General features: G+C 40.1%; 1 protein-coding gene across 10 annotated transcripts in view; it reads left to right on the top strand.

The window, feature by feature from the left end:
- Positions 1-13,217, top strand: part of cadps2 (Ca++-dependent secretion activator 2) — a 725,177-nt gene that overhangs the window by 225,859 nt on the left and 486,101 nt on the right. For all 10 annotated transcript variants that reach the window (XM_063058146.1, XM_063058145.1, XM_063058142.1 and 7 more), the window contains exon 3: positions 1,263-1,595. In XM_063058146.1, coding sequence (XP_062914216.1) covers positions 1,263-1,595 — 333 coding nt within the window. The remainder of the gene's footprint in view (positions 1-1,262; positions 1,596-13,217) is intronic.

The raw sequence follows: 13,217 nt of genomic DNA, 5'->3' as shown, positions 1-13,217 counted from the left end.
TTTCTTTATTAAAATTATCCCAGAATCTTTAATCTTACCTTACGTGAGCATTGTACTCCTCATAAACTTTGATCCTTCAGTCTTTTAACAGGACAAGGAAAAGAAGGTCCAAATGTTGGAAACCTGTAAATGTTTAGCAAACATTTCAGCAATAGTTACAGGTTAAGAATAAAAGCAAGCTTATATTTCATAAGAAGCACATGCCATTTATCAATCAAAACAGAAGGAATCTATCAAGGTGAAAGTTGATTTTTAAAAAAAACATTTTAAAGCTTTTCATTTTATGTCCAAAGTTACATACTTTCATTCTCCTATGCCAGTGGTCCCCAACCATTTTTGCACTGCGGACCGGTTTAGTATTGACAATATTCTTGCGGACCGGCTGAAGGAGGTTCCTTATGTCCAGTCTATTCCGCAATTTAGTTTTCGTTGCATTCATTGCAGAGATATGTTGGAAATGGAAGCAACGTTTTCAGTGCTTTCGTGGCTATCTCAGGATATTTAGCCTTGACTTTCATCCAGAATGCCGGCAGAGATGTTATGTCAAACATACTTTTCAGCCCACCGTCATTTGCAAGCTCCAGGAGTTGATCTCCTTCCCGCGTTGACGTGGGTGACGCGCGGGGAATGACCTCGCATGCAGAATGGCTCAACAGTGGGCGCCACTCGCGGCCCGGTAGCTCATGCTTTGCGGCCCGGTAGTTGGGGACCGCTGTCCTATGCTACTGATTTTGCAGTCAAAATAGATTCTTAGAACGTTAACTTTGTTATAATAATGAACACAATCTCTAAATGATTGGGCAAGCTTTCAGCAATGTGTTCAGAATAATGAAGAGAAAGACTTATCTGATTGTCGCTACTGGCTTGACAAATGATAGAATTTCATGTTTGTACCTTATTTTAGTTTTAAGCCAGATGAAGAGAATTTGATCTTGATACATAAAATATGGTAAAGTCTTCCGTTTATATAGTTCACTTCTTCCACCAACTCTACTTTGAAAACTGTACATTCTGCTCCCTCCTTATTTGGGAGGAAGGGTTCCTGAAACAATAACTGATTTCTTTCACCACAGCTGCTGCTTGACTGAATGAGTTATTCTAGTACTCCTATTTCTGTTTCAAATTTCAGTGTTTGTAATTTTATTTGTCTTGCTCTGCTGAAGGTTTGGATGGTGGATGGGAAGAGACTGAATTGGGTCACAAAAGCTGCATATTACTAGATTCCAATTTGCTGACATTTTCCTTTTGTTTTCATGCACCAGATTTTTCTCAGAAGTGATCGTGTGTCCAGGATGGTTAATAGTGGAGGGTGCTCGGCAAACGATTTTCGAGATGTCTTCAAAAAGAATATTGAGAAGCGGGTTCGAAGTTTACCAGAAATCGATGGGCTTAGCAAGGAAACGGTGCTCAGTTCCTGGATGGCCAAGTTTGATGCGATTTACAGAGGTGAAGAGGACCTGCGTAGTAAGCCTGCCCGGATGCCCTTGAGTGCAGTGTCTGAGCTCATTCTTAGCAAAGAGCAATTGTATGAAATGTTCCAGCAGATCCTTGGGATTAAGAAAATTGAACACCAGTTGCTTTATAATGCATGTCAGGTAAGCAGCTATATCAGGTTTTTATACTGATTGTAAAATACACAGTTTTTAACATTTATCAGTCAGATTGTTTATTGTGAAATTCTTTAAGGTGTAGTTAAAGTAAAGGAAGGATTTATAACTATGCATCCTTACAGGCCCCAATCGAACACAAATGATACATAACCAATTAAATGACTTTAAGGTGTTGCTTGGTCAAATCTTTGGCTGCAGAGCCCTGGTTCTGTGTGAAACCACTACATATGGCAGGAGAGGTTACACCAGCTGGGAGTAAGTACAAGGAGGTATGTCAAATAATAGATACCCAGGGTGGAATTACGGGCTGCAATCCAGTTAAGGGGTTTAGGAGTTATATAAAAAAAACTGATAGCTGGTATGGGCTGGAATCTAATCAAGAGGTCTGATAGTTTATATATAAAACAGTCTTTGTGATTTTTGAATGCCCACATCCATGTAAATGCAAAGTCTGTAGAGCTTGGTCTCCAATAGCCTTGAACCTCTTTGCCATTGGACCAAGAGGACGTCTGTCAAAATCTCTATGGTAAAGTCCATTTAACATTTAAAAAAAAGATCATGGGCAAGACTTTTCCACTGCTCAGAACATTCTTGAACTTAGGGACAGAAGAGAAGAGTGTGCAGAGCAAGAGCTTGCAAGCTTCAGATATTATCAATGGTGAAATGATTATTATCACTTTGCTGGATGAAAGAAAAGCATAGGTCGGGGAAGCTGATGAAATTCTCAGCTCGACATCAAGGCAATGCTTGAGGGATCTGTTATGGTCACTGAAGAGCGCAGATGTGAGCAAACACAGCAGTTTGTGTTTTCTGTGTCAGCTGTAAAGATGAGACTCGATAGCCAAGACATAGATCAGGAGAGTAGTCATGTTGGTAACTTGTGAAGGCTATTGAAAATGTACTGACATAGCAGCTGTACTGTTTAGACTAACCCAAGTTAGTTCTTTCAACTTTGTGTGTGGGGAGGTGCTGCTTTCCATCTTGTAGGTAGGGTGGCAGAAGAAGTTACTCCAGCATTTGGTAATATTCTTTGAGACAGCGACTGCAGCAAAGGCACAGCTCGTTCACGGCAGCAGCTTCCTTGCAGTTTCTTTTTCCCGCCTTTCACAGATGCCGAAGCCCTACAATAAGTTGCTGCCTTCCTTGACCCCAGTTCAAAGTAAGCTTGCAAAGACATTGCTGTTGAGGCCCAAAACTCCAGGCTCGTCTCCTTGGGTCAGGTCATGGAGCTCGGATGTCAGTGTTCTTTCGTTTTACAATTTTGTTTTGCTAACAGTGGAAGTTAACGCAATTCACCACAGGGTGACAAGATGCTGGAGGTTGAATTTGAAGTGCTCTGATTTAGTATCATGTGAGCATCTCTAACTGTGTCATTGCAAACTAATTCCACCCCTGACGTTGCTGCAGCCTGTCAGACTGAGGTCGCTAACTACAGCGCTGAATTGCAGGTAGTTTTACACAGTCACATGGGCACTCTTCATCCTCCAGGTGACGCAGTAAAGTTTATAAGGATTGAAATATAATTCACTAGGGCTGTTGTAGTTTCCCTGGCGTGGGTGGCATAAGTTTGATTATGACAGTTGGTAAATTGGTAACTGCTCATCATCCTTCCAGGGAATCAGTCATTGGAACCTACAAAGTTACTGAGGTGGGGATGTCACATACAAGGAACTAAACAAAATCTACAACAAAATTATGAACATAAAATGCAGTGAGAATAGCCTTAACCTAAATATCTACTTGAAGAGTTAGCACCCCACAGATTTCAAGGGGTAAGTGCCTTCCTTCCCAGCTCTCACGTTTAATATTACCTGGGGAGCATATCTTTGAAAACTTTTGAATTCTTTAGAGATAGAATAAGACTTAATATCACATACTTATCTATTTTTGCTCCCTCTTCTCTCTCCTTCACACTCTCAGAATGTAATTCATCTAACATTAAGTCATTGTTAGCTACATAATGGTGAAGTGGCACCCATTTCAGCTTTCTTACCTTTCTGCGTGAATTTATTGATTCCAGTTTAATTTCTGACTGATTAAAATATTTTCCAATTTTTTTCATTTGCAGGCTACCCAGCTCATTTATCTCAATTAAATTTTCATTTTGCAGATTTTGCATCTAAGTGGGGAGCCTCCATTAAGACAGTATTAGTATCAAAATGGAAAATGAATTGCTTAGCCAATTAACCCACCATTGGAGTAATGGAACTGCTTTTATAACAGCACACTCTGCATGAGTTATCAAGGAATAAAACAGAAATTATTGGAAAAACTCAGCATGTGTGAGAAGAGAAATGGTCAACATTTTGGGACTAAGAACTTTCATCTGCTTAATTTTCCAGCATTTTCTGTTTTTATTTCATACTTCAAACATCTGAATATTTTTTTGGATTTCATCTATTTTTTTGACTTCATATCAGATTACAGGATGTAAATATATGCTCTGTCTATGTCATCATTATTGACAAATTCTAGGCTATTCCCTTCCCATTACAGAATATTTTGTGTCTTCCCAGTGTTGTTTGCCCTGTCAGGGAATCAGCACCAAGCAAGCCTCAGGGTAGTGATGGAAAAAAAAGCCTGTATACTCCCTAACAATTGAATCTCCTACTACAAATCTTCTTCCATGCTTTGTTGCCTTCTGCACCTTGTTATCTTCCATATCCATTGGTTTCAAAGGTTGGTCTGCACTACTTTGACGTGTTGTCATTTCGTGCAGTCTACAGTGTGGAAAGCAGTGCCACCAAAGAGCACACTCACCAATGCCTTGCTGATTAATGTTCATTTTGAACTGCTTCAGGGCCACTTGGCTCTAGCCCTTCTCACAACCTGGGTCCAAATAGGGAGCAAAAAGTTGAATTTCCGAAGGTAGGGAAGGCTGACTGCCTTAAACATTAAAGTATTATTTGACTGAGTGTGACACCAAGGCCCTTAGTAAAATTAAAACCACAAATGTCAGGAACAAGACATTTCATGGACTGGAGTCATACTTTTAAGAGCAAGAGTAGGTCATCTTGTTCTGCCAATGATCAAAGTCATGTCTGATCTTCTCCCTCAGCTCCACTTTCCAACATGAATCTTTTTTCTTTCTTTTTAAATCTTTTTATTAAATTTTTCTGAAGTTATAAGCAAAATAACAATGTTGATACAAAGGGATTGGAATAATCTTATTGTTAATGAACATATACAGAAAAGATTTCAGATAACACATGTATAATAGACTTCCAAACTCATGATGTAATTAATCATAGAAAAAAAGAAATAAAAAGAAATAAATACAAAGAAAAAACCCCCAAAATAAACCAAAAAAAGAGAACTAAATACTAAACCCAAAAAAGCAAACAGAACAAAACAAGGCTAGACCAATATCTTAAATCGAACATGTTCAGTAATGTCTCATGAATCTCAAAACCCTTTCTTTCACTTACTCTTCAGAATATCATGATCTGCCTTGAATGAACACAATGACTGAGGTTGTGGCAGGAAAGTTGTTTCCACTGGTTTCAAGGTAACTGAATTGGGATGGAGATGAGGAGAAACTGCTTTTTCCAGGGGACAGAGAACCTGGGGAGTTCTCGCCATATTCATTCCATGCCAGTGTCAGACAGTGATTACCTCAAACAAGAGATGACAAGCTAAGAAACAAACAATGATTGACCTACTCCTGATAGAAATTTGTATTTTCATTTGTTTGTAATCACCCATATTTGAGACTCAAATTCAAATCTGGGAGTCTCTCAAGTCGCTGTGCTAAAGTGCAATTTAGATTAAGGGAGCAGATTGTGCTAGCAGTAATCTGTGGGGAGAGTGTGTGTGAGAGAGAGAGAGAGAGTGTGTGTGAGGGAGAGAGAGAAAGAGAAAAACATGAACACGAGAATGACAACACTAACCCTTCAGGTTCATGACTGTTCCAAAGAACTTGATCAGAATTTGAGACTGGGGAAAAAAAGATTGGATTGATGACGTGTCCTGGATGTGTTCTCTCCATCTGGTGCCTGTGAGTCAAGAAAAGTTGAAAGGAAGTGATGGAACAAATGAATTAAAGATAAGGTTTACCTGGTTTGGTACTCGCAGGAAGAATTAGCAACAGAAGGGAAGATGTAGATGATGCATTGGATTATAAGTGGCCTGCAGCAGAAATGAATAATCTCTTCACAGTCCTAGCTTGTTTAATTGATGCTGAAGAGACATTTCCATTTATGTTTATTGAAAGTCTATTTTTCCTGTTGATGCTATCAAGTGGGAAGCTGGAATTGCTTCCTATAAGATTATTTAGTTTGCATGTCCTTCTTGAACTTGCTGATGTCATTAGGGACTTGGATACATTGTGTAGATATATCCTTAAATTTTAAGAGAGAGCTAAACTTTTGGGACTGCTGTATTTTGAATTAAATATTAAACTGAATCCTTTCACATACTTTCAGATAAATTTTAGAGATCCCTTGCTCCTGTTTGGAAAAAAAATGTCTAAGAGTTCCAGCATAATTTATTCCTTTTATCACCATTTCATTTTGGAATCTTGTTATGCATACATCAACCAAGATGTCTCCCTCATACTCTTTTAGAGGTCCCTTGCGTTTGAGGTCTCTCCCCATACAGGGTTGGTAAACTGCTGAACGGATCCTGACCCGGATCTGGGCTGTATCCTCCAAATATCCGGACCTGCCTCTCCGTATTTTTGCACTACCTTACTTTCCCTTTTCTATTTTCTATTTATGATAAATAATTTAAATTTTTAATATTTACTATGATTTGTACTCCAGGGAGCGCAAAGTGCAGAATCAAATATCGCTGTGATGATTGTACGCTCTAGTATCAGTTGTTTGGTGACAATAAAATAAAGTAAATAAAGTAGGTTAACAGACTAGACTTCATCAATTGGGACATCGAGCATAGATGTTGGGACATCATGTTGCAGCTGTATAAAAGTTTGGTTAGGCCATATTTGGAGTGTTGTGTGCATCTCTGGTGAACAAATTACAGGAAGGTTGTGGAGGCCTTGGAGAGGTTTCTGAAGAGGTTTACTTGGAGGCTGCATAGATTGAAGTTCCCTACCTGGGGTCCCTAGACCTCTTGCTTAATGATATTAGTCCATGGTATAAAAAATGGTTAGGAAGCCCTGGATTAGAGGATATTAGCTATAAGGAAGTACAGGAACTTGATTGCTTTCTCTGGAACATCAGAGACTGACTAGTGATCTGATGGAAGTATTTAAAACCATGAGTTGCAAGGATAGGATAGATAGTCACAGTCTTTTTCCAAGGATGGGATGTCAAATAGGTGAGGGCATAATTCAAAAGTGAAAGGGAGGAAGTTTTAAAGAAGATATACAAGCGTGATTTGTTTAGATAAGTAGTAAATAGATATGAAAGAGTTATTTAGATAAGCACATGAACAGGCAGGGAATGAGGGAATGCGGGGGGCGGGGGGAAGTGGAAAGAATATAGACCATGTGCATGCAGATGGGGTTAGTTTCGTTTGGCATCATTGTTGGTACAGATATCATAGGCCACAAGGCCTTTTCCTGAGCTGTGTATGTCCTGGGGTTAATGATGCCAAACAGGGATCTTCAGACTTGGCTCCAGGTGGGACCGGAAGTGGGTGATGGGGCACACAGCTGGTAGTTTGGGAGTGTGGTGTACTCCATCCAGCAGTATGCTGGCCTTCTTCATACTCCCAACACATGGATTGGAACTACAAAATGTGCTCTCAAATTCTGAGCCATGTCATGTTAGGAATTTCCATGAGCCAAAAAGAATGTTACTTGTTTTTTTTTAAGATCGGATTAGATTATGAGGACACTCAGTCCTCGTTTATTGTCATTTAGAAATGCATGCATTAAAAAATGATACAATGTTCCTCCAGTATGATATCACAGAAACACAAGACTAAAACTGACAAGAACCACATAATTATAACATATAGTTACAACAGTGAAAAGCAATACCGTAATTTGATAAGAGCAGACCATGGGCACGGTAATAAAAAGTCTCAAAGTCCCGATAGCCCCAACATCTCACGCAGACGGTAGAAGGGAGAAACCCTCCCTGCCATGAGCTTCCAGCGCTGCAAACTTGCCGATGCAGCATCCTGGAAGCACCCGACCACAGTCCAACTCTGAATCCGTCCGAAAACTTCAAGCCTCCGATCAGCCCTCCGACACCGAGCACCATCTCTGCCAAGCGCTTCGACCCCGGCCCCGGCTGCCAAGCAACAGGCAAAGCCGAGGATTCGGGGCTTTCCCCTCTGGAGATTTCGAATCACACAGTAGCGGCAGCAGTGAAACAGGCATTTCAGAAATTTCACCAGATGTTCCTCCGTGCTCTCACGTCTGCCTCCATCAAATCAGAATTTTGCACGGCCTCCTACTTGACAGATAACAGATATTCATCACCGGAGAGGCCACGCACGCTACGTAGCGCCGCCTTCTTCTCCTCCCACCTTTCTTGGAAGCTTAAAGGACATTCAAGAACCATTACCTCTGTCCATTTAGTGATCTTTTTTTGAGAGTTCAGAGCTGAGAGGCAACTGGTGGGCATGCCAGCAATGTGACCTGATCTTCAGAGTATAATTAGGCCCTCATAGCTTGGATTGGCCTGGGAAAAGATGCTGGGGTTGGTTTGCTTATCCTGCTAGGGATTTTGTGGAGACAGAATTGATGGTACCTATCATTATTGGAGGTGGTTGTTGTGCTAGACTATGTATCAGAACCTTATGGAAAGGCAGAAATATTTGGAGCTCTGTGTTCAATTGGGTATCTTAATCTTCAAATATTTTTTCCTCAGATGCCCAGAAACACTGCTGGCACATTGAAGACTCTGTTAAATTTCATCATTGACATCTGTCTTCACTGAGAAATTGCTCCCGACATAATGGGAATTGGTTAGTGTTATCCAAAATCCTGTCATGGATGTTTACTGTCAGAGAGCAGTACTGACAGGTTGGCACAGGACCTTTGTTCCATGGACGTTAGATGTAAGATCCATTCTGCAGATTGCCTCTGTATCAGCAAATAGCTCGTTTGAGGTTAGTTGCAACTTTGTGGTAAGGAGGATTAAAATAACTGGGGGCACTGAAACAGTGTCAATGCAGATATGTCTCGATGTCACAATATTCACTGTGCTTCATAGTAAGTTGTTAGCTGTGCAGTGCTTTCAAACATTTGTGAGTTTGGAAGGCAGTTTATAAATGATAGATCTCATTTCCTTCCTTTGCTACTGTATTTTGTTTGATTTCTGTTAGATTCAAAACTTCCAAGACTAAACATCCTGAAACAGTTGAAGCAGACTGGTGATTGTAGCTTTGGCTTGGGTTAAAATGGGCAGTGATATCACTTATGTTGCCAGAGGTACCAATTTAATTATTACTACTAATGAGCACTGTTGCCATGTGAGACTATTGATGCTGATCATCTTTAATAAATGAATAGTTGTCCAAACGGGCACTGATTATCTTTCTAAAAGACTTTCTTAAAGGCCACAAAATGTCACACGCACTAGGCTCTATAACTACTGCTGGGTTTCATCAGATGAGTGAAAATGCTTCTTGCTCCCTTGAGAAAGCAGCAATTACTTGAGTGCATTGATCCTCTAACCTTTCTGCCTCACGCCCAATAACTGGCAGCATCCTCGTTAATGCTATGTTAAATAGAACCATAGAACACTACAGCACAGAAAACAGGCCATTCAGCCCTCCTAGTCTATGCTGAAATATTATTCCGCTAGTCCCATTGACCTGCATCCAGTCCATAACTCTCCAGACCTCTCCCATCCATGTACCTGTTCAATTTAATCTTAAAACTTAAGAGTGAGCCCGCATTTACCACGTCAGATGGCAGCTCGTTCCACACTCCCACCGCTCTCTGAGTGAAGAAGTTCCCCCTAATGTTCCCCCTAAACCTTTCCCCTTTCACCCTAAAGCCATGTCCTCTCATATTTATCTCTCCTAATCTAAGTGGAAAGAGCCTATTCACATTTACTCTGTCTATACCCCTCATAATTTTGTAAACCTCTATCAAATCTCCCCTCATTCTTCTCGCTCCAAGGAATAAGGTCCTAACCTGTTCTGTCTTTCCGTGTAACTCAACTCCTGAAGATCCGGCAACATCCTGGTAAATCTTCTCTGCACTCTTTCAAACTTACTGATATCCTTCCTATAGTTAGGTGACCAGAACTGTACACAATACTCCAAATTTGGCCTCACCAATGTCTTATACAACCTCCCCATAACATCCCAACTCCTATACTCAATAGTTTTGATTTATGGAATAGGAATGAAAACCTGCCATAGATCGCCTGGCCCTTCAAGCCCATTCTGCTAATGAAGTTCATGGTTGACCTTTTACACTAGTGCCATTTTCTCGCACTAACTCCATATATTATTCAGAAATCTATCAAACTCCGTTTGGAATGAACTCAACGACTGAGCTTTTAAAACCACCTGGGGTGCAGAATTCCAACCGTTCGCCACTCTCTGAGTGAAGGAATTTATCATCTTAGCCCTAAGTAGCTGACTCATTATTTTGAGACTATAATCGTTGTGGGGAAATGGATAAAAAGGGTGGATTCGGGGAGAACACCTCTGCTGGTTGAGAAATCTAGAAACAGAGTACAAGTGTAGTTTCTCCTTCTATGGCAAACCTGCCATTGATTGAATCATTCTCATAATTTTTTTTGTTGCATTCTCTCTGTGGCAAACAACTATGCACTTTTCTGGGTGAGGAGACCAAAACTGTATGCAATATTCCAGATGTCTTGCCAAGGCCCTACATAATTAAGGCAAGGGCTGTTCAACTACACTAAATCCTCTCATTATGAAGGCTAACTTTGTATTTGCCTTTCTAATTGTTTTCTGCAAATGCAGTTAAGTTTTCAGTGACATGCTGACAACGACATCTATATTTCAATGTTGTTCATCATTTCCAATTCTGTGACCACTTAAAATATACTTGGCTTTCCTGGCTTTTATACTGAGTGGATGACCTCACAATTTCCCACTTTATATTTCATCAGCCATATTCTCATGCACTCTTTTAGCTTGTATGTGTCCTCTTCCAACCTCTTCTACATCTTCCTCCCTACTCCCAATTTCCCCTAGCTTTCTATCATCAGAAAACTTTGAAAATGATATTTAGTTCCTTTAGTTAAGTCATTGATAGGGCCCAAATTCTGATTCCTGCATTGCCCGATTAATCAAAACCTGCCAACCTGAGAAAAATGTTGTAGACGGAAAGAATTCACCCAGAGTCCAAGGTTTAACTTCAGAACAAACTTCACTATAAGCTGGCACAACAGGGGAGTTGGTCATCCAGGAAAGAATGTACCCCTGCTCTCCGATCAAAAGTTTCCACTATTCCTATTATTTCTTATTTACCTTTTTCTCCCTTATCTCGAACCTGGTGGCCTGTGTATACACAGTGTGGTAAGCCTTTTGCAATGTTAACCTTTGATTACATGAGCTGTATTGGTTTTGTCTTTGTCTTATATGTGCAATGGTAAACTTCTGCTCAGTAGTTTATGGGATGGTTGCTATGTTGGTAACTAGGCATAGGTTTACTATAGTTCTTCATAGCTTGCAACTTGTGGTTCAAAAGAAAGGTTCAAAGGTTAATTTTATTGTCAAAGTATGCATATATAGTACACCTTTGATAAACATAGAAAGGCCATGACTGCTGATGAAAGAAAAGACATCAACTGCCCCCCCACCATCTGCATGAAAAAGAAAAGGAACAAAACTCGCAGACCCTAAAATACATCCCCTCCCCCTTGCCCAGAGCAAAACACGGCCACAAAAATGATCAAAGATCCTCTACACATAAAAATCCCCAACCCACGCCCACCCCCAACTCGCAGAAAAGAACAGCAGCAGTAGCACCAAATCCCCACCCCCCCACATAAAAAAATTAACGTATCACCCACCCACAAATCAACCACAAGAAAGAAAACACTGAAAAACTGAAAGAAACCAATGTAAAGTACAGTCCAATAATCTTATAAATCTCAGAATATGGGAATGTCTTTTCGCTGCATATGAGGAGAGCAGCCACACAAGCTTAGTCCTTCTGTAAAGAGCGACCGCCAGCCCAGTTGATCAAATCGGGTTGACTTGAACTGTTTCAATCTATATCTGTACAGTACCAGCTCTACAAAGTCTCATCTTTCCTGCCACAGAACCATCCCACTATTCTCCTTATTAAAGTATGTTTATTCTCACTGCTTGATTTCTGTCTGTTAATCAGTCTCCAATTATACCTGTATCTTATCTTCAATTCTTTGTCTTCTAGCCACATTGACTATGACCTTGCTTGGGAGATTTTCAAAAGCTTTATGAAAATTGAAGTGTACCATATTCACTGATTCTGTCTGATCAATTTGCTCAAAGAATTACAGTTGGTTAATAAAACATGAGTTTCTCCTTTATAAACCTATGGTTATGCGGCTCAGTCCTACTGTTGCATTACAGGTGTTCTGGAATTATACCTTTCATCATAGATTTCAACTCCTTTCCAATACTGATGTGGGCTAACAAATCAGTAGCTCTGTGATTTCTCTCTTCCTCCTTTCTTAAATGATAGGGTCACATTAGCTACTCTCTAATCAGCAAGAACCACTTAGAACATTGAACAGTACAACACGGAAACATGCCCTTTGGCCCACAATGTTGAGCCAAGCCAATTAAACTAGTAATCAAATGGCACTTCGGGGCCTAATATACTTTGAAAGATGATAAATAATGCATTCTGTAACTCAATAGGGATCTTTTTTAAAGTTATGGAATATCAATTGTTGAATCTTGTGATTTATCAGCTTTCAATTTCACAAATATTTCTAGAGCATTGTTTTTACCAATACTAATTCCCTTTAATTCCGCATTCCCAGTAAACCCATAGTTCTCTACTACTTCTAGCTGTTTTTTCAATGTTCTGTAGCATGATGATAAGTTTTTTATGCAGAGAGTGGTGAGTACGTGGAATGGGCTGCCGGCGATAATGGTGGAGGTGGATACGATAGGGTCTTTTAAGAGACTCCAGGACAGGTACATGGAGCTTAGCAAAATAGAGGGCTATGGGTAACACTAGGTAATTTCTAAGGTAAGGACACGTTCGGCACGGCTTTGTGGGCTGAAGGGCTTGTATTGTGCTGTAGGTTTTCTATGTTTCTATGATAGATAGAAAGTATTTCTTGAGTTTCACTGATAATTCCTTATACCCGTTAATAAATGCTCATGTCTCTGGAGGCCACCAACATTTGCCCTCGCTCCGCTTTTCTTTTTTACACATGATCTGTGACTCATGTTGTGTTTCATGGTTCTCAGCAATTTTCCTTCTCAGTCTGTAGTCTCTTTCTTTCTTAATTTTCAAGATCTCATCTGCTGAGTTCTAAAATTCTTCTAGTCCTCGGGCCTCCTGCTATTTCTGACAACTTTATAAGCTTCTTCTTTTCCTTTAATACTACTCCAAATTCCTCGCATAGCCCACAGCCAAAACACTTTTCCTGGTGGATTTCTGTGTTGAAATTTTTTTTTTGCAATTCATACATTAATTCTGTTAGGTTTGACCATTGCCTGTATACTGTCATACCTCTCAATGTTCCCAGTTAACTATAGCCA

Source organism: Mobula hypostoma, chromosome 9 (assembly GCF_963921235.1).
Source record: "Mobula hypostoma chromosome 9, sMobHyp1.1, whole genome shotgun sequence".
Lineage (NCBI taxonomy): Eukaryota > Metazoa > Chordata > Chondrichthyes > Myliobatiformes > Myliobatidae > Mobula > Mobula hypostoma.
Note: the sequence above shows the minus strand (reverse complement) of the source record. Positions and strands in the feature narration are given on the sequence as shown.